Genomic DNA, 24453 nt, shown 5'->3' with positions numbered 1-24453 from the left:
GCCGGGATCAAAATGCACGGCGGAAAGCTCGGAAAGTGTGGTGTGGAAAGCCTGCATCACGTCGGCTCCCCTGGGAGGGGACGCGTCGCTCGCCCCATTTCACGGATGAGGAAGGTGAGGCTCAGAAAAGGGGCGGCAAGCGGAGAAATCCAGCAATTACTGATCGGCTTCTGTGTACTGAGTGCTGTAAGCACATTATTTCGGGGCACTCTGCAGGAAGAATTAAGGCTCTGAAATCAGATTTACTGAGTTTGAATCGCAGTCCTATCACATGGTCTTGGCAAGTTACTTAACCTCGCTGGGCTTCACTTTCCTTACCTGTTAAATAAGAATGCTAACTTCCAATATAGAGCAAAGGTGAAGGAACAGAATGCCTGGAAAGTGTGCAAACCATCCCATCTTACGCAGTAAATTCTCAGTAGGTTCTAACTGGTGTAGGACTGGAGGAGAGCATAGTGGCCCGCACCGCCTGGATTCCAGTCCCAGCTCGCCTCGCTATTTGCTATTCTCTCTCTCTCTGCTTAAGTTTGCCCATTTGCGAAATAGACATAACTTTTTAACATTCGTTTTTGGGTTGTGGGAAGTTTTAACCGACTTCGTGCAGGTTAAATGTTTAGAACAGAATCGGGTGTGGCGTTTTATCGTCGATTCTTGATTCCGGGTTTGAATCCTGGCACCCTCTATCACGTACTTGCTGGTAATCTTGAGCAGGTTTTTCATCGCTGTGTGCCTACCTTTATTTATTTTTTTAAATGTTTTTATTTATTTCTGAGAGGGAGAGAGACAGTGTGAGCAGGGGAGGGTCAGAGAGGGAGAGGGAGACAGAATCCGAAACAGGCTCCAGGCTCTGAACTGGCAGTCAGCACAGAGCCCGACGCGGGGCTCGAACCCACGAATCGTGAGATCATGACCTGAGCCGAAGTCGGACGCTTAACCGACTGCGCCACCCAGGCGCCCCTGTGTGCCTCCCTTCCTACGAAGTGTGTATACGGATGTAGTAATTTTCTACTGAAACATGTTAGAGTGACGTTTAGACGAGAGAATTCCCATAAAGTGCCTAAAACAGTGCCTGGCACAATAAATAGAGGTCCTTGTTTTCGTTTTACAGGAAACGAATGATCCAAAAGGCGAAGAGACTGGTCCAAGGTCGCGGAACTAGGAAGTGCCAGGGTCGGGAGTCGAATTCTCCTGCAGAGCCAAGGTACGGGGTTGGGGGGAACCCTGGGGGGCGAAGGGGCGCGCTCGGCGCTCAGCTGGCCTCGTCTCGGGGGCGGGGCCCAGGGCGGGCCGGGGGGCGGGGCCGCGGCCGCTCCTCCCCGGCCGGGTTGCGGCGGCGGCGCGGCTTGCGCTCGCTCGGCGCTCGGCTGGGGCGGCCTGGCCCACAATGAATGGCCGCCGCGGCTGCCGCTGCTGCTGAGGCGGAGGCCGCGGAGGCCGCGGAGGCGGAGGCCGAGGCCCCGGCGCAGGGGGGCGCGCCCCGGGCCCAGGCCCGGCCCCAGCCGCCGCTGCGGAGCCCGCTGGGAGCCCCCGGAGCGCGGCCACGGCGCAGGTGAGGCGGCCCGCCCCAGGCCCGGTTCCGGCCTCCTCTCGCCGGGGCGGCCCGAGGGCGTCCGAGGGCCGGCTGAGGGCTGAGCGGGGAGGGCCGGGGGCCCGCCTCCGACGGAAAAGGAACCGGGGCCGCAGCGTGCACTGTGCCCGGGCCGGCGAGTGCGGAGAGGCCCGGCCCTCACGAGCGGCCTTGAGTGTCCAGTCCCGGGCCGCGCCGTGGGGCTCGGGGGTGGCGGGATCGGGCCCACACCTCCCCCACCCTCATTCTCGGCGACTGGGGGGCGCGAGGCTGGGCCGGGGCAGGTGCCGGAGGCCCGGGAAGTTGGAGGGCCCGAGGAGGAAAAGTGAGGAGGCGGCCGGGGAGACCGGGGGGGGGGGTGTCGGGGGGAGGAGTCGGGTTTGGGGCCGGCCGAGTGGGGGAGGAGGGGAGAGCGGCGCGGCCGGAGGGAAACGGCCCGGAGGGTGGGGGGGGGGCGGGGAGGGGCCGACCCGCAGGTAGTGTCCGGGCGCCGGAGGAGGTGGGTGGGTCAGGTTACAGGCCTGGGGGCGGCTGAGGAGAAGCCCAGGAAGTGGGGCAGGGTGGGTGTGGGCGGAGTTAGCTCGGGTGGGGGCGGATAGGAGATCCCTGAGCTGTTTGCTGGGGTCATATGAGGTTAGGGCTTGGAGGGATGGGCCAGGGGTGGGAGGCCAGATCCGGGGGCCATCAGGTAGGTTGAGGAAGTCCTGCGGGAGCTTTGGGAGACGGGGGTTAGCAGCGCCCTGGGGCTCGGCTAGTGGAGGTGCGGGGCGTCCCAAAAAACTAGTGCGAGCCAAAGGCACATGCCACCCCTTCCCCCGCGCCAGGTGTTAGCTCTGGGCCAGACCTGGGGTGCTTCCTCCTTTCCTCACCCCTATCAGGCTCTGGGTCCCCGCGCTGTCCTTTGAGCAAGCCTCTGCTGGCCTTTCCACGGCGCTAGACCACCGGGTGCGTGTTTTGTGTGTAGAGCTTGGGAGGGTCTGGAACACCTAGCCCGGCGTATATATCTGCGGCGAGGGCCTCGGCTGCCGTTACCTGATCTCGGGGCGCTAGATTCTTTCCCCACTTTTTGTGAGCAGAGCCTCGGGGCTGGGACCTCGCAGCCACCATCTTATCCCCGGGCACCAGCTCCGCAGAGGTGAAGAACTGGGCCCTCTGTGAGCCTCCTGATGGGGCGAAGGCAGGCTGCTGACATCGAGTCTGGTATCTCCACCCTGGCCCAGGCCTTTGGGGCTCCTGGCCTCGGGGCTCTGGCTGTGGGGTGCTCTCCCGGACCCAGCCCTGGGGTGCTCACCAGCACTGGGTCAGTGTCGGACGGCTTGCTCCAGGTCACTCTAGAGCAGTGGCAGATTGGGATTGACTGGCCCTCGGCGCAAACACACGGCCTCTCGAGCTGGCTTTGAGGGGCCTGGCTGGGGGAGCTTCCGCTGTTGGGGTTCCCCGGGGGGAATTCTGTGCCCCGGGCCTTTGCTCCCGTCCATCCCAGGGAGGGGGTCGGTACCCTTGCGGACAGAGCTGTCCTGCTGTTCCAGGGGACCGGTCACACCTTCCCCGGCCCCAGTCAGGGAGCCCGAGGTCAGGAGTCTGGCTGTTGAGGGGAGGCCCCAGAGCCGCATCCCCCTTTGCTGGCCTGGCTTGTCTTTCCCCCTCTCTGGTCCCTGGTCAGACTTCCACAGCGTTCGTTCCTCTCTCTGGGCTGATTGTTAGCAGCGCGTGTTCTGGGATCTTCCACACCTGAAGCCAGGAGCCACGGACGGCTGGGTGGAATGGTGATCAGCTGGGCCTGGGTTTTCTGATGGCCTGTCACCCTCCTTCCCTGCCTGCAGCTCCCAGAACTGATCCCACCTGGGCCCTGCCCTCCTCTCCCCTGCTAGCCTCCAGGTTCTGGTAGGGGGAGGAACTGGGCCGGCAGCCCCGGTTAAAGGTGCCTTTCCCCTGCCTGGTCGGGCCGAGGCCGGCTGCTGTGGCACACACTGGGGCTCAGGGCTGGGTACTGAGGCCGGGGGGTGGCTGCCTCTGGTCACATGGCTGGAATGGGGCCCGAGACTGGCGGGGGCTGGCCATGGTGTGTGGATGGCAGAGGAGGGCAGTGACTCTGGGCTGCGTCTGGAGCTGGAGAAGGTCCCCAAAAGCTGCTTTTCTGTGCGGACTTTGGGGCTCGCGGACCTGGGGTGCCGGAGGCGGCTAGGATAGCAAGGACAGCAAGTAAGGGGACTCTTGGGACAGTTTTATTTCACTAGGGTGGCAACTGCCTGCTGGGGTGGAGGGGGGAGCAGACTTGAATAACAGATCCTGTGGCGGGGGGAGTGGAGAATCTCAGATTGGGTGGTCAGGGCCGGGAGAGCTGAGCCCTGAATGAGAAGAAGTGGGCCTGGTGAGGGAAGCCAGGGCAGGGGAGGAGCGAATGTTCTGGGCAGAGGGGACAGCACAGTGAAAGCCTTTATTGAGCATGTGCCAGCCTCCTGCTAAGTACTCCAAATATCTTGTCCTCGTGAGAGAAGGACTGAGGGGTGACCCCAGTGTGAAGATGGAGACCCTTTGTGCCGTTTGCAGAAAAGCCACCCCCCCACCCCCGGCCCCAGGTCACAGGATCTCCTGGGTCTCCCCACTGCCCCCAGATGAAAGTCTGGACCCCTTGGCCTGCATCCAGGCCTTTTAAAGTCTGGGGCCCTGGCCAGCCCGTGGGGAGCCCCGGCGAACAAGGCTGTGCGGACAGCTGATTCTGTCCGTCTCACAGGATCTGTCGTTGGGGTCAGCCTGCAGGCCCTGGTCTGAAGCGGGTTGGGGGTCAGTCCAGCCAGGTCCACTCGGGGTTCATCAGTGTCGGTGCCAGACCAAGTCGACAGAGGAGGGAGCCCGTGTTGGAGGCGATGACGAGCCCCTTTGAGGACTGGAGGGTGAGGCGGCGGTGCTTGAACAGCCTGTGCCCCCTCGCGGGGTCCTCCGTGCTCCTCGTCACCCCCCACCCCTTTCCCCCTTCCCCAGGCCCTCGGTGCCCGTCGCGCCTGGCAGGGGTGTGCGGGCCCCTCTCCCTGCCTCTGCTCCTGGGCCCCCTGGGCTGAGCACGGCAGCCCTCCGCCTCTGCCGAGAGCCCTCTGAGCTGCAGACGCCCTGAAGTGAAGTGGGTCTGGTCCGGTGGCCGTTACAGGTCGTGCTGGGTGTCTGCTTGTGATTCTCCTCCCATGTCACTATCCTCCGAGACCCAGGGGCCTCTGTGAGGACCGTGACTCTTCTCTGAGTTAGGCAGAGGGTGGGTCAAGGCGAGCACACAGGTCTAGTGGAGAGTCTGATCCCCTGAGACCCTGGGCGAAGGTGGTGACCTCGGCACGTCCTGTGTCCTCCTCTGGTGCGTGGGGGCGAGCAGGTATATACCTGTGCGTCAGTGGTTCTCCGTGAGGAATGAGCCTCCCCCCCCTTAAGGGCTGCTTGGGAAATGGCTGGAGACGCGGTTGGGTGGGTGTCACGGCCATGGGGTTGGTTCTGGCCTCTGGTGAGCGCAGAGGTCCTGGGGGTGCTGCTCTGCACCTGTGTGACGTACAGGGTGCCCCCCCCCCCAAGAGTGACCCGGGCCCAGTGGCCACAGTGCCAAGGTCGGGGCATCCTCACCGTGTTGTTACCGTGAGGAGCACGGAGGTTGGTGTCTGGGGTGTTTGAAGGCGCTGGGAAGACACTGGGAGGGGACAAGTACAGCTCAATTTCTCAGGAAATGGCAGGAGGTTCTGGGGGTGTGGGTTGGGGCCACTGCTGTCTTTCCTGCAGGGGGCTTGGGAGGAGCAGAAGGGGACGTGCCTGGTGACAGCAGCTGGTGTTCCTGGGTCCCAGTCGCCACCTTGCTGGTTCCATCCTCAAACGGCCGTGTGAGGGGGCTGCTGCTGCTATCGGCCCATTTTAGAGTTGGAAAGACTGGCTTCCCAGGCAGTCAGCGCTGCTGCAGGGCGATGTTTTCTGGCGGTGCAGAGGAAGGGAAGCACGGTTCTAAGCAGGAAGCTTTGCACTTTGTGTAAAATAACAAGATTCGGATTCCTGAGCCCTGCCAGGCCCCTTTCAGCAAGTCCCGTCTCAGGAACCCCCTGCCCTCCAGCCCTGCGGGCCTCCTGCCTTAGCTGCACCAGCGCCACCCCAGGGCCTTAGCGCGTGACACTCCCTCCACCACCCTTTGTGTGGCTGCCACTGGTGGTCCCTCAAGTGTGAAGGCACATGGGGATTAGGGTGTAACTCTGAAAGGCGGGCTCGGGGTGGGGGGTAGGGCTGCTGCCCATCTCCTTCGCTCCGGCCTCTCTGAGCCCCAGTGTTCCCATCCACAGGATGGGTCTAGTCACGGTGGCTGCGCACCTCGGGGAGCGAGCGGACCATGCAGGGCGCGAGCTTGGCATGGGCCCGCCATGGTGAGGAAGCCCCTGCCGCTGTTGCCTCCGTTCTGGGACAGGAGCCAGAGGGCCTGGGTGCCATCCTGGGCCTCGCTCTCCTGCCCCGGATAATGGCGGGAAGAGTTGTTTCTTCAAAAACTAGCGAGAAGTAGAACACAGCCCTTGACCCGCGCCGGTGGTTGCGCAGTAGGGGCAAATGTAAATGCTAATTGTCAGCCATCATCCTGTCACCCACCGTGAATATAATGGCAGCTTTTGGGGAGGGGAATATGCACGCACTTTAAAAATGCCAACGGTAGGGGAGCGCCTGGCTGGCCGCAACTCTTAATTTTGGGGTCGTGAGTTCGAGCCGCACGTTGGGCATAGGGATTACTAAAAAATAATAGAAAATGTTTTTGTTAATGCCAGCCTCAGGGATTCGTGCAGTCAGGTGACAAACAGTTCTTCACTTGCAAATGTTTGCCTCTGTGGCCAAGAGGGGCAGAATGGCTCCCAGGAAGGCCCCTCCTCCTGGGGGTGTATCCCCACCCCACCCCCACCTTACTCTGACCTCCTACTGAGCTGCTTGAAGTCCTGGGGGGCTTTCCAAGGGCCTCTGGTCCTTTCACTTGGGATTGGCGCTTTCCCGTAACTGGTTTCCCCGGGAAAATCAGCTGGAAAGACTGGTCCATTGCCGGTGATGGCACACAGCTGCCCCTAGCACCTGCTGCCTGGGGCATTTGCAGCTCCCTTTGCTTTTAAAAAAAATTTTTTTTAAGATTTTTTTTTTTTAATGTTTATTTATTTCTGGAAGAGAGAGAAGGAGACACAGAATCTGAAACAGGCTCCAGGCTCTAAGCTGGCTGTCAGCACAGAGCCCAACACGGGGCTCGAACCCACAAACGGTGAGATCATGGCCTGAGCCGAAATCAGGCACTTAAGTGACTGAGCCTCCCAGGTGCCCCTGGAGCTCCCTTTCCAAATCCCTGCCCGTTTCTGCTCCCAGGAGCCACCCTGCCACCCAGGCTCTGGCGGTTTGAGCCTGCTGTGCGCCCCAACTCGATCAGGCAGTCGTGTGAATGGCTGGTGGGAATCCAGAACTCAGTCCCACTGAGCCCAGAGCGGGGCACCTGTCTGCACGGCCCCCTCCACGCTGACTTTGGGGACTCCCACTCTGTTTTGGTCACATTCACATGGAACAAAAACAGGAGTTAGGTTGAAAGTACCGGAAATAATTTTTGGTTCCACAGACAACTAGTGAGCACCCACTGTGTGCCTTTCTGGTCTCAGGGGAGTGGCGAACCTTGCAGTACAAACCAGATAGGCAGGCACCTTGCCCTGGTGGAACCGACACAAAGCCAAGGACACATTCAGCTAGCTGGACGGCAGGAAGCACCAAGGAGGCGAAGTCAGGCAGGAGAAGCGGAGGAATTGGGATTGGGAGAGGTTCCATCTTTGGAAGTTCGAGATAAGTGACTGGGCAGGTATGACTAGCTGTGGCCATCTCGGGACAGCATTCTAGGAAGTACCAAGGGCAGGTGGTCAGAACCGGTTTTGAAAGAGTTTGGGGCCAAATCTGAGGGTGTTGACCTGAGCGAGGAAGGCTGGAGCTGGTGAGGGCTTTGGCCGGCCGGGGCGGGGGTGGGGGTTTGGTTGTGGTATGTTGAATTAGTGGCTGGGACACAGGCGCGTCTGGCACCCACAGGAAGCCTAGGACAGGGGCTCCGTGGGGGAGTGGTGGGGGAGTGGACGCTACTTCAAGCCTGTCTTGAGTCACCTTACCATAGAACATGCCAGAGACGGGGCAGCTGCAACAACAGACTAGACTCACACTTGAGGCTGGAAGGCCAGGGTCAGGTGTGCCCGTGTGGCCTTGGTGTGTGCACTTGCAAAGTGAGAAATCTCTGGCCAGTCCTGCCACATCAGGGCCCCAGTGTCAGGCCCTAGTTTAGTCTTAATTACCTCCTAAAGACTGTACCTCCAAATACAGACGTGTTGGGGGTTAGGATTTCAACACATGAACCGGGGCGAGCGGGCATAGTTGGGTCCAGCGCAGAGCCCTCAGCCTGAGTTCAATCCTGGGAGGAGAGAAACTAACCAAGGATTGGGCCCAGCACCAGCCTTTGTTGACCTTCACTTTCTGGAAGGATCCTGCCTGCTTCTCTCTGAGGCCTCTGCACGACTTCTTGTACGTTGAGGGCTGTGCTCCCACCCTGCCACCGCCTCATTAGATCTGCCGCCCCCCATGCCCCGGCACCCCCGCCCCAAGATATCTGCTCTGTTAGAGGCCCATGCATGCAGCATGTTGATCTGTGGGACTCTGGATGGGTGGCCTGTTCCCTGTTGGACCATGAGCCCTGGAGGCGGGCCTTGTCTCCGTCCTGGCCTGCCCCAGGCTCCCAGCCACTTTGTGCCCCCAGGCAGGCGCTTGGCAAATATTTGTTGAGTGGCTTGGGAGGTCATGGAAACGGTGTGCCGGGCCCCGGCATCTCACCGGGAGACCTGCTCGTGTTTGTGGCCAGGATGCCAGCAATGCTGGGCGGGTCCTTCTGGCCCCACGCAGGGCTGGGGGCTGCCCCTTCCTTCCAGGGGAGTCTGGGGACCCCAGAAGATGCTCAGGCTGATATGTCACAGTGTGAGGGTTTCTGCTGTTAGAGAAGAAGAGCCCATGGTCACGTGGGACTTAGTTTTCTCAGAGGTGAGCATTAGTGTGCCATGGTGGGGAGAGGGTGCAGAAGAGGGGCTCTTCTCCAGTCTGGAGAATTCTCAGAGCCAGGCGGTACCTGAGAGGGAGAGGAAGATGTGGGCAGTGGGAGGCGAAGGGTTCTCCGGGCCGGCGCACAGCTTGGATGAAGGCCTGGCCGGGGTGGGAGAGCCACGTGGTGTGCTCGGTGGGGACCGGACCGCCTGTGGTGTAGAAGCCCTCGACTGCCGGCTCCATCACATCACTGCTTAGGCAGCGGGTTTTCTGTGTTTTCTGGGAGCAAATCGTGGCTCCGCGGTCCCTCCTGTCACAGGGCAGCTGTTTGTTCAGAGTCCACAGGACGGGGTTGGGACGGTTGCCCAGGGACGGAAGGAGGGGAGTCTGGGGGTGACCTGTCCTCTGTTTCTGAAGCCAGCCAAGTCCTGGCCTTCCCCTGCCTTTGCAGGGACAGCAAGGCCACGCAGGGCCTCTGCCTCTCGAGACCTGCCACCTCCCCTCCACCAAATGGTTAAGACTTCAAAACCCTGGGTGCCAGGCTCCAAGGCTGGGGTTCACAGGGCCCAGGGGACCCCCGCCTGAATGTCCGGTTGGCTCTCGGCCTTGAGAGCACCTCCCTGTATGTGTTCCCACTGTCGTCAGGTCCAGCGGGGCCCCACGAGGGAGGGGCAGGGCCACCGTCAGTCCCCCGCCCCCCAGCAGCTGCCCGGCCCAGAGTGGCGGTGCTCCCTCCTCCTAGCTGCTCACTCCTGAGTCTTAGCTTCCTCTCCGTCCCTGCCGCTGCCACCGCCCCAGCACTGCTCCAGCCTCTCCGTGTCCCCCGTTTTGGCTCTCCATGCGTCACTGCGAGTTCTCCCTGAGGTGGTCTGGGCCCGCAGCTCCCTTGCTCCAGGCGTCCCACTGCTCCCGGGAAGTCACCAGCCTGGGGCCCCCCTGTCCCACCCTTTGCCCAGCAGCCCTGTGGCCCCTGCGCTCCCCTCAAGCCGCCCCTGGCCTCCTGGAGGTCTTCTGCCAGCACCTCACTCCTTCCTACCTGAGACTTGGTTGCTCTCTGTCATTGTCGTTTCCCCGCCCCCCCCCATCTTCTCATTCCCAGAGTCAGCCCCTCAGTGACACACCCCCACGGTAATTGTATCCCTCCCTGCGTCTGCCCCCCAGACAGCTGCCTGTGGAAACAGCCAATCTCCTTTAGGCCTGTGTCCCTCATGCCTTGTAGTTTATCAGGGTGGGTTGGGTGAGTGAGTCCCCATTTTGCAGATGAACAAACTGAGGCACAGAGGTGAAGGCCTGGCAGCTGAACCCAGGGATGCTCTGACTCCACTGCATGCCTCTCCTGCCGTGGGCCTTCCCTTTAGGGAGTGGGCCTTCCAGACTGGGGGGTCTGGTGTTGAGGGATTGGGAGCTAGCCTCACCCTTGACACCCTGGGCTCTGGTCACTTGGGCCCCAGTACCTGGAGTGGCTTCATTCTGGCAGCCTTGGGAACTGGGTCTGGGCTGCCAGGCCCCTGGAGCCGGCTCTCTGGGCTCTGTCCTTTGCTCCCACTTGGTGCCTCAGTTTCTTCTATCCACATACACAGAGCCAGCTCTTGGCCCATCTGGCACTGAGTTTGAACTCCTAGAAGGAATGTGCTGCCTTCTAACAGGGAAGTTCCTATCCCCGGCTCCCCCTCGATTGCCCTAAATTGTTCTCCCTGGGGGTGACCGTGATTTTGATGCAGACAAGGAAGCGGAGGGCATAGCCAAGGGAAACCACAAGTGTCCGTGCCAGCAAAGACCCTGGTTTGAATGTGTCCCTACTGTTTACTCAGCAGTGACGTTGAGACCATTGTTAACTCCCCCCACCTCATGGCCTTAGTTTTCCCGTCTGAGAATCTGGAGTATGAACTCAGCCCCGTGGGTTTGCTAAGAGGATTCAGAGAACTCTGTAAGTCACCAGCTGCCAGCCCTTTGGTAGCCGGGGTGCCGGGAGGGACAGGGCCTGCGGTGTCTCCCTCAGCACCCACCACCGGCAGCAGCTTCGTGAGTACACACTGGGTTTGCACAGTCAGGTAGGCCTCGCCATTGTGTTTCCACGTGGGGAAGCAGAGGTTTGGCTGCTTCTGTCATCCTCGAGGTACCTGGTGTTACCAGGTTTCCCCTGTGTCCCAGTGCTCGGCCCGTGCAGGCGGCCCAGGATGGACTCGCTAGCGAATGAAAAACGTGAAAGATGGCGCGAGCGCCAATCTGAGAATGAGGCGAAACCACCGAGGGCTCCAGTTGGTACCTGCCCCAGGGCCTTAGCAGACCTACTTTCTTCTTTTTCACCAGCTGGCCTTCTCATACCCACCCAGCCCATTCAGGACCACCGCCTTCCATATTCCACAGAGTGCAGGGGACTCCCTTTTGCCGCGGGTACAGCTGTAAAGCCGCCCTGTCCTTCAAAGCCCTTTTATGAGTGCCCTCAGAGTGCTGGCCATGCCCATCCCACCCGGCCGGTTCTGGGCGGGAATGTGCACTGAGGGGATAGGCTGTGATGCAGAAGTTCCCCCGGAGCAGGGCCGCACAGATAGTCCCTTACATTGGCATTTCTACCCGCCGCTAGCACTTTGGGGCTAATTTTCACAAATTACACGTGTACGATACGATTTCACACGTTGTATGTATTTTAAAATAGTACCTATTTTTGTAAGCAAGCGCAATACGACCGCCCGGGTCCAAATTCAAGACTCGAGAGTATTCGTGGCAAGTCCCTCATGTCTTCTGCCCAGAAGACACCGGTCCTGTGGAGTCTTTCCTTTTTCCTCCGCCTCACTGAGATGCACATACCACGAAGTTCATTTAAAGTGAACAACCCCAACGGTTCTCAGTGCAGTTGACCCTTGAACAACGAGTTGAGTTGGGGGCATGTAGAGTCGAAAGCCCACACATAACCTTTGACTTCCCCAAAACTTAATAGCCTACACCTGACCAAAAGCCTTCCTGATAATGTTAACACGTATTTTGCATGTTAATCTGCATTCTATACAGCGTTGGGGTGTTTTTGTTTTTATATTTTTATTTCTAGGAGAGAGAGCGTGAGCAGGGGAGGGTCAGAGAGAGAGGGAGTCACAGACTGAAACAGGCTCCAGGCTCTGAGCTGGCAGTCAGCACAGAGCCCGACGCGGGGCTCGAACCCACGAACCGCGAGATCATGACCTAAGTGAAAGTCGGACGCTTAACCGACTAAGCCACCCAGGCGCCCCTTTGTTTTGTTTTTTTTAATTTTTATTTTTGAGAGAGAGACAGCGTGAGCAGGGGAGGGTCAGAGAGAGAGGGAGACAGAGAATGTGAAGCAGCCTCCAGGCTCTGAGCTAGCTGTCAGCACAGAGCCCGACGCAGGGTCGAACCCACGAACGCAAGATCATGACCTGAGCTGAGCTCGAACACTTCACTGGCTGAGCCACCCAGGCGTGCCCCTACTGTGTTACAATAGAGTGAGCTAGAGGGAAAACGTTGCTAAGAAAATCATAGTGAAGAGGCGCTTGGCTGGCTCTGTCAGAAACGTCAGAGGATAGGACTCATGATCTCAGGGTCCAGAGTCTGAGCGATTACTTTAAAAGAAAAAAGAAAGAAATTAGAAGGAAGAGAAAAATACGTTTACGGTACTAAACTGTATTGAAAAAGTTCTGTGTATAAATGGACCCACAAGTTCAGACCTGTTTTATTCACAGGTCAGTTGTCTGTTCAGGGCTGTACATGCATCGCCATAGCCGTAGACCCTTTCACATTCCGGCAAGAAGAAACGCTGCGTTCTGCTCACCAACCCCCACCTGGCCAGCCCTGGATTCACCTGTTTTCGACACTTTAACGTGCATGGGATCATATAAGTGTGCTGGCCTGGCTCAGTCGGTAGAGCCGGTGACTCTTGATCTCAGTTTTGTGGGTTCCAGCCCCACATTGGGTGTAGAGACGACTTAAAGTCTTTTAATTAAATAAGTAAATGAAAGCATCCATCCATACATAAAATCACTAATACCTGGGTCTTATGTCTGCCTTCTTGTATTTAGCATTATGGTTGTTTGGTTTTTTTAAATGTTTATTTTTGAGAGAGAGTGAGATGGGAAGGGGCAGAGAGGGAGGGAGACATAGAATCTGAAGCAGGCTCCAGGCTCTCAGCTGTCAGCACAGAGCCCGACTTGGGGCTTAAACCCACAGGCTGGGGGATCACGACCTGAGCCTAAGTCAGACACTTCACTGACTGAGCCACCCAGGCGCCCCTAGCATAATGTTTTCAAGGGTCACCAATATTGTAGCCTTTGTCCGTGTTCGTTCCTTTATATGGCTGAATAACATTCCAGTGTGTGACTGGACCATACTTTATTTATCCACTCCTCGGTTGATGGACATTTGGGTCGTTTCTACCTTGTCGGCGGTTGTGAATGGTGCTGTGGATGTTCGTGTCCGGGTTTTTCTGTAGATCTCGGTGTTGTTTCTCTTGGGTGTCCTTCTAAGGAATGGGGTTGCAGGGTCATATGGTAACTTCATGTTTAATCGTTTGAGGAGCTGCCAGACTTTTCCATAGCAACGCACCATTTTGCATCCCCACCAGCAGCGTAGGAGGATCCCGATCTCATCCTTGCCAACACTTGTCTGTCTTTTTTATTCCACCGCAGCTTTGTTGGTATGAAACGGTGTCTCACGGTGGTTTGGGGCTCACATTTCCCTGACGACTAGTGCTGCTCTCGTGCAATTCCAGGGTTTCTGGAGTAGGTCCATCACCAGACAGTGATTGGGGGTCATGTGCCCAGCCCTGTGGACGCCGCGTGGAAAATCAGACAACCTGGCCCCTCGGGGTTTCGATGCCGGCACCCTTCGCGAGGGGTTGCCCTGTCTGATGCATGTGCTGGCGATAGGTAGTGCTCACCCATTGCCAATTCAGGCATGTACGTGTAAGCACGTGTTTGCCCTCCTGTCTGTGAGGGACAGCCCGCCCCCCTGCCCCCCGGGCCTGTAGATGACAGGACTGATCGGATGGTCTGTCCCAGAGGCAAGTCCGCCCCGGGACTGGAGGCGTGGGTGGCACCCGGTGACTCTCAGGAATCCAGCAGAGCACACCAGGTGGATGTCTGCTCCCACGGGCCTCCCTGCAGCGGGGGAGGTGCGCGCGGGAGGTGGGCGCTGGGCCTGCTGCCTGACCGGGTCCCTCCGTCCGTGTCTCCCTGTCCCCTGCGCAGCTGCCGCCATGGCCCAGACCCTGCAGATGGAGATCCCGAACTTCGGCAACAGCATTCTGGAATGTCTGAACGAGCAGCGGCTGCAGGGCCTGTACTGTGATGTGTCTGTGGTGGTCAAGGGCCACGCCTTTAAGGCCCACCGTGCCGTGCTGGCCGCCAGCAGCTCCTACTTCCGGGACCTATTCAACAGCAGCCGGAGCGCCGTGGTGGAGCTGCCGGCCGCCGTGCAGCCGCAGTCCTTCCAACGGATCCTCAGCTTCTGCTACACGGGCCGGCTGAGCATGAATGTGGGCGACCAGTTCCTGCTCATGTACACGGCCGGCTTCCTGCAGATTCAGGAGATCATGGAGAAGGGCACCGAGTTCTTCCTCAAGGTGAGCTCCCCCAGCTGCGACTCACAGGGCCTGCACGCCGAGGAGGCCCCGTCGTCCGAGCCCCAGAGCCCCGTGGCCCAGACGTCAAGCTGGCCGGCCTGCGGCACCCCGCTGCCCCTCGTGTCCCGTGTCAAGACGGAGCAGCAGGAGTCGGACTCCGTGCAGTGCACGCCCGTGGCCAAGCGGCTGTGGGACAGCGGCGGCGGCGGCAGCAGCAACGGCAGCCGCAAGATGGCCAAGTTCTCCACACCAGACCTGGCTGCCAACCGGCCGCCCCAGCAGGCTCCGGTGGTGGCGGCGGCACAGCCCGCCGGGGTGGCCGTGGCAGCGGCAGCGGCGGTGGCGGCGGCGGGGGCCGGCACCGGGCAGCCGGCTGGGGGGGCGGCAGCCGCGGCGGCAGGGGGCGTGGTGAGCGGGCCCAGCACGTCGGAGCGGACCAGCCCGGGCACCTCGAGTGCCTATACCAGTGACAGCCCCGGCTCCTATCACAACGAGGAGGATGAGGAGGAGGATGCAGGCGAGGAAGGCACGGACGAGCAGTACCGGCAGATCTGCAATATGTACACCATGTACAGCATGATGAATGTCGGCCAGACAGGTGAGGTGCCCGCCCTCCCCGCCCCCCTCCCCAGACCCTCCCCCCCACCTCTCAGCCCCTGTCCCCGACACGTGCTGCTCTCTGCCCCCAAAGCCGAGAAGGTGGAGGCCCTCCCCGAGCAGGTGGCCCCCGAGTCCCGGAATCGCATCCGGGTGCGGCAAGACTTGGCATCTCTCCCGGCCGAGCTCATCAACCAGATCGGCAACCGCTGCCACCCCAAGCTCTACGATGAGGGGGACCCCTCTGAGAAGCTGGAGCTGGTGACAGGTGGGCCGGCGTCTCTTCCTTCCCGAGTTCCCCCTTGGCGGCCTCCAGGTCTCTGCCCCAGCGGCTGGAAGAACTGTTGCTCAGCACCGGGGGCCATGCGGGGAGAGCAGCGGCTTCACAGGGCGGTGTGGGGGTTACTGGTGCTTAAGAATCCTGGAGTCGGGGGGTCTGGGCGTGAGCTTCCACTGCCTGTTCTTTTTGATGCCCAGGTGGTTGTGTGGGCAAAAGCCCCCGTGTGCGAGCAGGGCCTGGCATGGCGTAGGTGGCCCTGCGCACGGCCACACCGCCATCTGGCCTTTCCTGACCGCTGACGAGGCCGTGCCGGGGCGAGTTGTCAGGGAGTGGCTTGGCCAGGCCCAGGCTAGGGCCCGGCCAAGTAGGGAACGTGGCAGTTTGGGGTCCCCCGGCCACCCTCCTGCTCCCCACTGCAGGCACCAACGTATACATCACAAGGGCGCAGCTCATGAACTGTCACGTCAGCGCGGGCACGCGGCACAAGGTCTTGCTGCGGCGCCTCTTGGCCTCCTTCTTTGACCGGTGAGGCCCTCGCAGAGCTGGGAGGGGGGGCACCCTGTACCCCCTGCCACGGGGAGGGCCTGACTCCCCTCCTCCATGCCCCCCACCCCAGGAACACGCTGGCTAACAGCTGTGGCACTGGCATCCGCTCGTCCTCCAACAACCCCAGCCGCAAACCGCTCGACAGTCGCGTCCTTCACGCGGTCAAGTGTGAGTGTCTGGTGGGGAGGGGTCTGGGGCGGGCGGATAGATGGTCCTCTTTGGTGACGGCCCTGATGGATGGATGGGGCTCGGCATGAAGAAGATTCGGAGGTTCAATCTAGGCTTGTTGGGAAGAGGGCTGTGATTAGGTAGAGATTTTGCCGCGGGGTGGGGGCACTGGAGGTAAGCCTGTGTCCGATGTGGGGGGCGGGGGAGTGTCCTTGGGGAGTCCCGGGAGCAGTGAAGCGGCCAGTCCCCAGCCAGCAGTCAGGAAAGAAGTTCAGGTTTTCACGTAGGGTCTCCCGGTTCCTAAATTCTGGCAAATGACCCAGATTTTTCAAGAGCCCTGGGTCCCCCTCTCAGACCCCATACCCTGCAGAGCTCAGTCAGGCCCGGGGCCAACTGATGTCCTGGCTAACGAGTTCCTCGTTCTGCTGCCTTGGAGGGGGGTTTAGGGCTGCCGTGTGTGTGTGTGTGTGTGTGTGTGTGTTTGTGTCTGTGTCTGTGTGTGTGCCATCTGGCTGCGTATTTGTGGGCGGGGTGAGCGGCCGGGGCCACACCTGACCATGCTCGCCCGTGCCCTCACAGACTACTGCCAGAACTTTGCTCCCAACTTCAAGGAGAGTGAGATGAACGCCATCGCAGCCGACATGTGCACCAACGCCCGCCGCGTCGTGCGGAAAAGCTGGATCCCCAAGCTCAAGGTGCTCATGGCCGAGGGCGACGCCTATACCACTTTCATCAGCGACACGGGCAAGATTGAGCCGGACATGATGGGCGTGGAGCACAGCTTCGAGACGGCCAGCCACGATGGCGAGGCCGGCCCCTCGGCCGAGGCCCTCCAGTAACTACCACCGGACCCTCCCCGCGGGGCCGTCACACTCCCTTCCCTCCCCCCCCACCACGCCCCCCCCATCTTGGTCACGAGCTACTGTCTGTCCCCTCCCCAGGACCTGTGGGGGGCTCTGCATGCTCCCAGCCCCTCTGCCTCCCCATCCCACTCTCCAACCCCAATCCGAGCGGGCTGGGAGAGGGGGGCGGCCGGTGCGAGCTCTGCACTGCCTTCCCTGGCACACTCGGGCGCCGTCGGGGAGCGTCCGCTGCCCCTCTCCTAACCCCTCGCAGTGGTCTCCCCACTCACCAGGCCAGGTGGGGAGGGGTCGGCCTGGGGGGGCTCAGGAAGGCTCCCTCCCCAGGCCCGGGGCCCCTTGCTGCCGCCTCTTGGGACTTGCAGGGGCCCCCGGGGTTCTCAGGACCCCTTCTGCCACCGCCTCCCAGTGCTTCCGTGTTTCCAAAAGCGCCTTCCTGTCTCCCTCGTCCGTCTGTCCCTGCGCCTGGGGGCTGGGGTAGGCGAGGCTGAGGGGACTGCCCATTTCACAGCTGAGGAAACTGAGGCTCAGAGAAACTCCACAACTGACCTAAGGTGGTGGGCGGTGGCGGGCCACGTGCCCTTCCCTCCCCCCACACCCGGTGCCCACCTCTGTTGCCCCCACCTTTCCCCTTGGGCCTGAGTGGGGCAGGTCCTGAGTGGGAGGCTCTTGGGGACAGACTGAGGGTCTCTGCGAATAGAACGAGAGGTTTCCTGGGCTCACAGAAGTGTGTGCGTGCGTGTGCGTGCGTGCGTGTGTGTGTGTGTGTGTGTGTGTGTGTGTGTAGTTTTGCTTTTCACCAGATGGACCCAAGAGGCAGTAGGGCTAGAAGCCAGGGGAGCAGGCTGGGGGGCTGCCCCCCACCCCATGCTGCCCCCCCCACAACCCCATGCTGCCCCCACCCCCTGTACATACTTTTTAAAGCATTTTTTTAGCTAATGAAATATTGAAGTATAAGATTCCTTTTATTTTTCAAACCAACGGGACTGTCTGATGTCCCCTTCGGTCCCCGGGGGGCCGCGGCAGGCAGGATGGGGTGGGGGTGAGGGCAGGCTGAATGCGTGCGAGAGTGTGGAGTGTGGGTGCGCATTTCTGAGGTGGGGACCCGGCCGGGCCTCTGATCAGGCTCCTGTGGTTCTGACCGGCTCCCCCTTCGCTCCTCTGCTCCCCAGCAGGGCTCCATTGGGGGGGGGGCCTGGCCTTGGCCTCTTGGCCGAGCCCAGCGTCTGGGGTTGAGGCGGGGCCTGCTTCCATTGTTAGCAGTTTGCAGACTTTTCTCTAACCATTCCTTTCTCTGTCCTCGCCCAGCGCGAGGGGGTTGTGTTTTTGAGTTTTACACGTGAACTCTGTGGAGGGTTCTTTTTTTTACTCCCTGTCCCCCACACTGGGTGCCCCTTATAGTTTCACCTTTTCCGCTAGCCCTGTCCTCACTGCCTCTCGTCTCCTCCCCAATCTGACCAGCCCAGTGCACCCAGTGCTCCCGGCAGCCTCTCCAGAAGCGGGGGGATTATGGGAGGTGGAGTGGGGGTCGGCCCTGACCCTTGGAATCTGACTCAGAGGTCTCCCCCCACCTTCTCCAGCAGCCCCCACCAGTCTGGGAAGGGGTTCCCCCCGATATCTTGGGGTGGGGGTGTCTGGTCTGGCTGGGGTCCCGACACCCCACTTTCCTGGCCTGGCCCCTGCACCTTAGCCCTCAACTGGCCCAGTGTGTACGGGGGGAGTCGACACCCCAGCTAAAGCACAAGCACCTTAGTCGCACCTCCCCCACGCCCCCTCCTGGCCTTGCTGTCCCACCCCAGCATCTATCCCAAAGCACAATATCCTGGTCACTGGGCAAGCTGCCGGGCCGGCCAAGGCCGAGGGGCGGGGCTCCAGCCAAACCCCACGAGGAAGGAGCCCCCAGGCGCTCCCCTCCTTCCAGGCCTTAGCAGGGGCCAGCTCTCTGGGACTGGGGTCTTCTCCCTCCCCACCCCTTCGTCCTGGACAGGCCCCTGCCCAGCCCCTCCCTGCCTTGTCCTCGGGTGGGGCTTGCCCCGTCCCTCCTCCAAGCCCCTGCAGCACTGGGTTGGGTGGCAGAGCCCCTTCATTTCAGGGACCCCAGGAGGTGCCCCCCTGGCTCCCGGGACTGTGTTGGAGGGGGGAGGGGCCGGGCAGGGGTGCAGGGGAGGAAACTCCTCACCAGGAGAGCCAAAGACAGGGTTGTGCCTTACCCCAGGAGCCACCCCTGCGCCCCTCCCGCCCTGCCCTACCCCACCTCCTGGGCGGCCTGCTGCTTTTCCTTCTCTCCCTCCCCTCCCTTCCCCTGCCCTGCCCTGAGCTGCATGGTCCCCCCCACCCCGGGCAGCCCAGGGAGGAGCACGAATGGAGAACCACCAACCAACGCAAAAAAAAAAAAAAAAAAAAGACTGTGGGCCCCCCCTCCCGCCTCCCCCGGCCGCCCACTCACCCGCCTCTTTCACGCAGGACAGACCGCCCGCCCTGTCCGTGTGAAGTGCCAACGCCCTCCCCGCCCTGGGCCGACCCCCCACTCCCCGGGCCCGTAAGTGAGATTGCACATTAACTACTGTAAGGAGAGGAGCCGCCCTGGGAAATGTGAACCAGGAGAATATCAGTGACACTGATGAGCAGAATAAACTAAACGCCTTTGTAACAGGCCTGCTGCATGCTGCTCTCTGGGGGCGCCGGGCCTGGGAAGGGACGGACAGTTGCTGCTCACTGGGGTGCAGGGTGCTTGGGAACAGCCGCTCCAGATGTCACACCTCAGAGCCTCGCTGCGAGGGGGAGGGGCAGTGTGCCCCTTTCGGGTGGGGAAACAGAGGCTCAAACCCAAGCTGCCGGTACCTTCCGCTTACTGTGGGGTGCCTGGCTGGCTCAGTGGGCAGAGCATGGGGTTCTTGATCTCAGGGTCAGGAGTCAAGCCCCACGTTGGGGATGGAGCATACTTAAAAGTAGCTTCCACTTAAAGTGTCCTTCTGGCCACTCTCATGTATACAGACGCTAGGGCATATACACGTCCCCGTAGAGCGCGTGAGCCCCAGGTCCTACGTCGGTGTCCCCGCGAGATTGCCCCCCCCCGCCCCGTTGAGCTGGCTGCACAACAGACCCACTGGCTCGCCCCCCCATTCTGTGGTCCATTTGACACCCCCAGCCTGCCCCAGAGACACCCTGAACACCCCCGCACCCTTCGCGGCACCCACACACGCATCAGAGGGAACACAGAGGTTGAGGTGGCGGGCCCCGTCCAGCAGGCATCCTTGAAATGACCTTGAAGAGCCAGCCGTAGGTTCTGAGGACACGAAGCCAAAATGTTCTCCCGGATCAGGTGGGAAAGACACGGATGTGTGCTAAGGTCTCCCTGGCTCAGAAAGGCTTCTAGTAGCAGAGGTTAGGGATCCCATCTGGTCAGAAGGTGTTTGCCTTGAGGCGGAAAAGGAAGCTTCGTCCCTGCCCGGGGCCAGGTCCGTCCCCTCGGTCGTAAGGAGCGAGAGCCTCCAGACATCACAGGGAGACAGTCGAGTGGGGTCTCGGTTCCCAGGGGCAGTTCGGGTGTGGGTCAGGGAGACCGGCCCCGGCCCCGGCCGCCAGAAGGTCGGGTTCCCACAGCACCACCGCCACCACCAAACCAGAGGCGACTGACCCAGTCACCTCCAGTAACGGGAAGTCTCGTCCTCCGTCTTGACATGTGGGTGACCCCAGGGATGTGCAAACACCACCCCCTCCCAGAAGTGTGCCTTTTAACCTCAGGAAGACCTGGACCATAGTATAGAAGGATCAAGAGACCCCAAATCAGCCTAACAGCACCACACCCTCATAACGGGCAGCACTTCGCGGCGTGTAAAGGAGCAGCTAAGATGCGTGACTGTGTCATGCGCAGAATGGAAACATCTGAGTTGGCGATCTAAGGTTCTAAGGTTCGTGGCACCTACAAGTTTTCCTGGCTCACAGGAGTCAGTCGGGCAGGCTCTGGCAAAGCCCTGGAATTTACCAACGCTGCCTTGCTAGTGACCGGGTGGACAGTGGCGCCTGGTGCCACTCAGGGCTCCTCAAAAGTGAAGGGCTTGCCAACAACAAGCAGGAGATGCTGAAACTAAACTTCAAACGCTCGAGGGAGAATCAGAGTTGGGGGTGTTCAACCTTCTCCATCGTGAAACCAAGAAACAAACTGGACCCGTCTCTTCTGCACCAAATCCTGGCCACCAATATCCCTAATAGGCTCACGCACGCGAACCTACGTACACACCAGCGTGTGCAAGCAAGGGGCTCACAATGGGAGTCCCATTAAGGGGAGTCCCATTAAGGGGGCAGGCACGAGCTAACGAGCCACAACACACAGTATGATATGAATGTGTATTTAAAAAAAAAAAAAAGGCTGGGATTTTATTTCCAAGTTGGCACGCGCGGAAGGCACAGGAACAAACGGCTTCGGGGCACCAGAGTAGAAATGGGGAGGAGTGTGTCTGAGGTTTCCCTACCTCTACCACCTCCTAAGCGCACTTGAACTTGAGACAGGACCCGTGGCAGGGGCTCCGGCCCAGGGCCCCCGATGAGAACCTTGAGACCGCTCTCCAGGAAGGAGCCCCTTCTCCCAGGGGGCAGGGCCCTGCCAGCTGCCGCAGCTAGAGGGACCCGCGCCCTGGGGCGGGCCGGCGTCAGAGGGAGAAGAGCAGAACAAGAACCAGAAGAAGCACCCCCAGCAGCACGACGATGGCACACCATTGTCGGCGATCTGGGGGCGAGAGGGTCAGAGGTCACGGCGGGGGTTAGGGGAGTGGGACAAGGTACCACCTTTGCCCCCCGGCCCACCATCCCTGTGGGGACTTACCATTGGTCATGTGGGATACTTTGGCCATCTTCCTGAGGACTCCGTCCATCCGGGACTGGGTGTGGTCCATCTCATGAGCAAAGGCATCCAGCATGCTGTTGATACCAAGATGGCATTCGCCTCCAAAAGTTCTGGGCACATGAGCGCGGCCCGCTGAGGGCGCCCAGCCCGCCCCCCCCCCCCCCCCCTGTAGGCTACGCGCTGGGGGGGCCGTGTCTCTCTTGTTCGCAATGGTGTGTAGTCAGTGCTCGAAATAATCTTTGTTCACCGAACTGAATTTCCNCCCAGAATCCTGGCCTCACATGCCCTGTTCATCCAGCTCCTCCCCGACACGGCCCGACATGTGCTTCAGAACCCGGATGCTCCCAGACACCATTTCCAGCTGTTGATCCTGTTGGTCCATGATCAGCTGCAGGTTGGAGGCGTGGGAAATGCTGTCAGCAGGGAGGGGGATGGGGGGGCCTGAGCGGTTCCCCCAGCCTGGGATCCCCCAACCACCCGCACGAACCTGCTGTGTGGCCTGTTGTTCCTCAATGTAACGAGAGGTGGCTGAGGCCATGCTGGCGTCCAGCAGGTCGCCGGATGACTTTTGGGCAGCTGGCTTGCCCGTCAGCATCTATGGGGACACAACCACAGGTTCAGGGAGACAGGGCCTCTCACGGCAAAGCCAGACACAGACGGCAGTTACTCAAGAAGGTAGTCTCAGGAATGGGATAGCCTGGGTTCCCCAAGCCCACCACGTACTAACAAGGCGACCCCAAGGTCCTATCAACTGACCTCCCTATGCCTCAGTTTCCTCATCTGTAAAATGGGGAAATTGCTGGGGCTGGAATGCGGATTTCCCATATCCATGGTGGACTCATCATATAAAGAGATGTATTTAAGAATTTGGAATGCCATTCTCAGGGTAGCACACCTGGGAAGCCGGTGGGGACTGCTACAGGTCCCAGCTCCACCCCCCCCCCCGCCCACCCCCGCACCACCCTCCCAGTTCCCACACGGGGATCCCATGACGGGATGGAGACAGGCTGGACGGACACACAGAAGAACAAAAGTACCAACAGAGGCAGCTGGGGGATTGGACACAAAAGTCACGAGCAGGCACACCCACGGAGGGAAATAGCATGCAAGCCGGCTGCAGATGGAGATCTACTCAGAGGCCAAGTTCACAGGCTCAGAAGTGCCAGGTACAGACACAGAAAAAAAGGTAGGCATACATCCTGGAAACAGTAACACACCAAGAAAAAAAGGAGACAGGCGTATAGACCCACACCAGGAGGCAGAAAGGATTATGCACACAGAGGGGTCGGGGATGCGCCCCCAGAAAGGGCAGGCAGGTACACAGCCAGGAGCCAACTGCTCACAGAAGATGGGTACTGACACGCAAGGGACAGACCAAACGTGCAAGGGAGACAAGTGAACACACACAGAGGGGCTGGGCTTGGGCTCGGGCGTTGGGTCTGGATGCCTTACCTCTCTACTATTCCTCTCCATGAAGGCTATGGCTGCCGGGCTGACCATATGGTCCTTCATATCCTGGGGGTGAGGACGCGGTCAGAGAGTAAAGACCCTCCAACCTCCCCACACTGGAGCCACCGCCGGAAACTCTCCTCACCTGGACTGCCTCCCGCATCCGCTCCACGAACACCTTTCTCTCCTGCAGGTCTCCGGCCGCGAGCTTGAACTTTCCTGGGTTGGCTTCCACGATGCGTAAGTCGCGAGTCAAGGGTCAAGGCCAAAGCCAGACATGACCCCCTCCTCTGCCTCAAGCCCTCAACTCCTCCCAGGTGTGCGGCTCCCCCCCCCCCCCGCCACAGCAATAGGCTCTCCTAGGACGCCTTGCAACCCCCCAGGATATCGATGGTCTCCTCCAGGTCCTCGAGGTCCCACTCGATGCTGCGCAGGCCATTCCGCAGCTCATTGGTCGTCCAGTCCAGCTCCTCGCGTCCGACCCCCGCGTGCTCTTGCAGGAGCTCGCACCAGCGCTGGTACAGCCCGCGGGCCGTGTTCACCGCCTTCTGCACCTCGCTGCCGGGCAGGGGCACACACAGCAGTCACGGCTGGGGGCAGGCGGTCCTCCCCGCCGGCCACTGCGCCCGCAGACGAGTGAGGGCTCAGGACACCCTGAGCACCCATCCCACTCGGCCACGGATCGACCCTGGCCCGCGCACCCCGACGGCCGTGCCAAACTGCCCAGCACGCTCTGCCGGGCACGCGGGCACTAGCCAGCGGGGGGACCGAGCACCCTCTTCTCTCCCCCATTGCTGTCACTCACCCTCGGACAACAAAAAATGGGTCTTCGAGAGACATGTCACACACACCCCGCCCGAGGCCAAGCCCCCCTCCCCTCGGCTTTGGTAGAGGGTTCCCTCCCAGCAGAGGGGAAAGCGCCCCGCCACCCCCGCCCCCGTCACGTGATCCGTACCACCATCGAGAACCCGGACGACAGGGGAGAGAGAGAGGCCTCGGAGGCCCGCACTTCCGCCCTTTTCACAGCCATCTTTATTGTGGGCAGAGACAGCTTCGCGTTCTCCGAGCTCTCCGCGCCCGCCCCCAGCAGTGTCCCAGTTAAATCTGGGGGTCGGAGCTCGTCAACTCTCCGTTGGAGACCCAGCCCTTCGGGATCGTTGTTGCAGCAACCTCAGTTTCCCTTTTGGACAATGTGAATAATAATAACCTTCAAATCTGAGGAGGTTATGACTGGGGAAGGGGATCATTCGATTGGTAGATCCTCTTTTTTTTTTTTAATGTTTGTTTATTCTTGAGACAGCAAGAGCAGGGGAGGAGCAGAGAGTGATGGCGGGGACAGAGGATCCCAAGCGGGCTCCACGCTGACAGCAGAGAGCCCAACGCGGGGCTCGAGCCCCCGACCCGCCAAAACCACGACCCCAGCAGAAGTCTAATGTTTAACCGACTGAGCCACCCAGGCGCCCCCAATTTGTAGATGCTCTTAACAGACTTGCTGAGCCTGCACCTTGATCCTGTCCTAGGAGATCGTCCCAG

The 24453-nt window shown here is 60.5% G+C and overlaps 2 protein-coding genes across 5 annotated transcripts; one reads left to right on the top strand and one right to left on the bottom strand.

Moving 5' to 3' along the window:
* Positions 1 to 25: 25 nt before the first annotated feature.
* NACC1 (nucleus accumbens associated 1) lies at positions 26 to 19282 on the top strand. 3 transcript variants are annotated; one of them, XM_039252255.1, is made up of 8 exons: positions 26 to 114; positions 1109 to 1201; positions 13804 to 14775; positions 14869 to 15042; positions 15474 to 15579; positions 15671 to 15768; positions 16348 to 16603; positions 19092 to 19282. In XM_039252255.1, the coding sequence occupies exons 3-8, from the start codon at positions 13812 to 13814 to the stop codon at positions 19186 to 19188; spliced, it is 1695 nt and encodes a 564-aa protein (XP_039108186.1). In that variant the 5' UTR covers positions 26 to 114; positions 1109 to 1201; positions 13804 to 13811; the 3' UTR covers positions 19189 to 19282. The 3 variants fall into 3 exon arrangements, with proteins under 3 accessions (XP_039108186.1, XP_039108188.1, XP_039108187.1); XM_039252257.1 differs by lacking the exon at positions 19092 to 19282 and having other exon boundaries at positions 16348 to 19031; XM_039252256.1 differs by lacking the exons at positions 26 to 114; positions 1109 to 1201 and adding an exon at positions 1371 to 1549.
* A 1679-nt stretch (positions 19283 to 20961) lies between these two features.
* STX10 (syntaxin 10) lies at positions 20962 to 23837 on the bottom strand. Of its 2 annotated transcripts, none has more exons than XM_039252279.1 (8): positions 23726 to 23837; positions 23309 to 23478; positions 23066 to 23160; positions 22924 to 22986; positions 21959 to 22066; positions 21753 to 21859; positions 21451 to 21545; positions 20962 to 21354 (listed from the first exon to the last, which is right to left on the bottom strand). In XM_039252279.1, exons 1-8 carry the CDS (start codon positions 23758 to 23760, stop codon positions 21278 to 21280), a joined length of 750 nt encoding a protein of 249 aa, XP_039108210.1. In that variant the 5' UTR covers positions 23761 to 23837; the 3' UTR covers positions 20962 to 21277. The 2 variants fall into 2 exon arrangements, with proteins under 2 accessions (XP_039108210.1, XP_039108211.1); XM_039252280.1 differs by having other exon boundaries at positions 21263 to 21354; positions 21757 to 21859.
* Between the last annotated feature and the right edge of the window lie 616 nt (positions 23838 to 24453).

The sequence above is a fragment of the Hyaena hyaena genome, unplaced genomic scaffold, assembly GCF_003009895.1.
Source record: "Hyaena hyaena isolate Hyena2069 unplaced genomic scaffold, ASM300989v1 scaffold_414, whole genome shotgun sequence".
Taxonomy (NCBI): domain Eukaryota; kingdom Metazoa; phylum Chordata; class Mammalia; order Carnivora; family Hyaenidae; genus Hyaena; species Hyaena hyaena.
Note: the sequence above shows the minus strand (reverse complement) of the source record. Positions and strands in the feature narration are given on the sequence as shown.

Bases quoted from the DNA above. Each gene is read 5' to 3' on its own strand.
- STX10 (XM_039252279.1), bottom strand. From the start codon at position 23,760: ATGTCTCTCGAAGACCCATTTTTTGTTGTCCGAGG. The intron at 21,546-21,752 runs GTGAGGCCAGGA...TGGTATCAACAG, and splicing joins GAGCTGGATGAACAGGGCAT to CATGCTGGATGCCTTTGCTC. The intron at 21,355-21,450 runs GTAAGTCCCCAC...TCTCGCCCCCAG, and splicing joins AGTATCCCACATGACCAATG to ATCGCCGACAATGGTGTGCC.
- NACC1 (XM_039252255.1), top strand. From the start codon at position 13,812: ATGGCCCAGACCCTGCAGATGGAGATCCCGAACTTCGGCAACAGCATT. The intron at 14,776-14,868 runs GTGAGGTGCCCG...CTGCCCCCAAAG, and splicing joins GATGAATGTCGGCCAGACAG to CCGAGAAGGTGGAGGCCCTC. The intron at 15,043-15,473 runs GTGGGCCGGCGT...TCCCCACTGCAG, and splicing joins GAAGCTGGAGCTGGTGACAG to GCACCAACGTATACATCACA.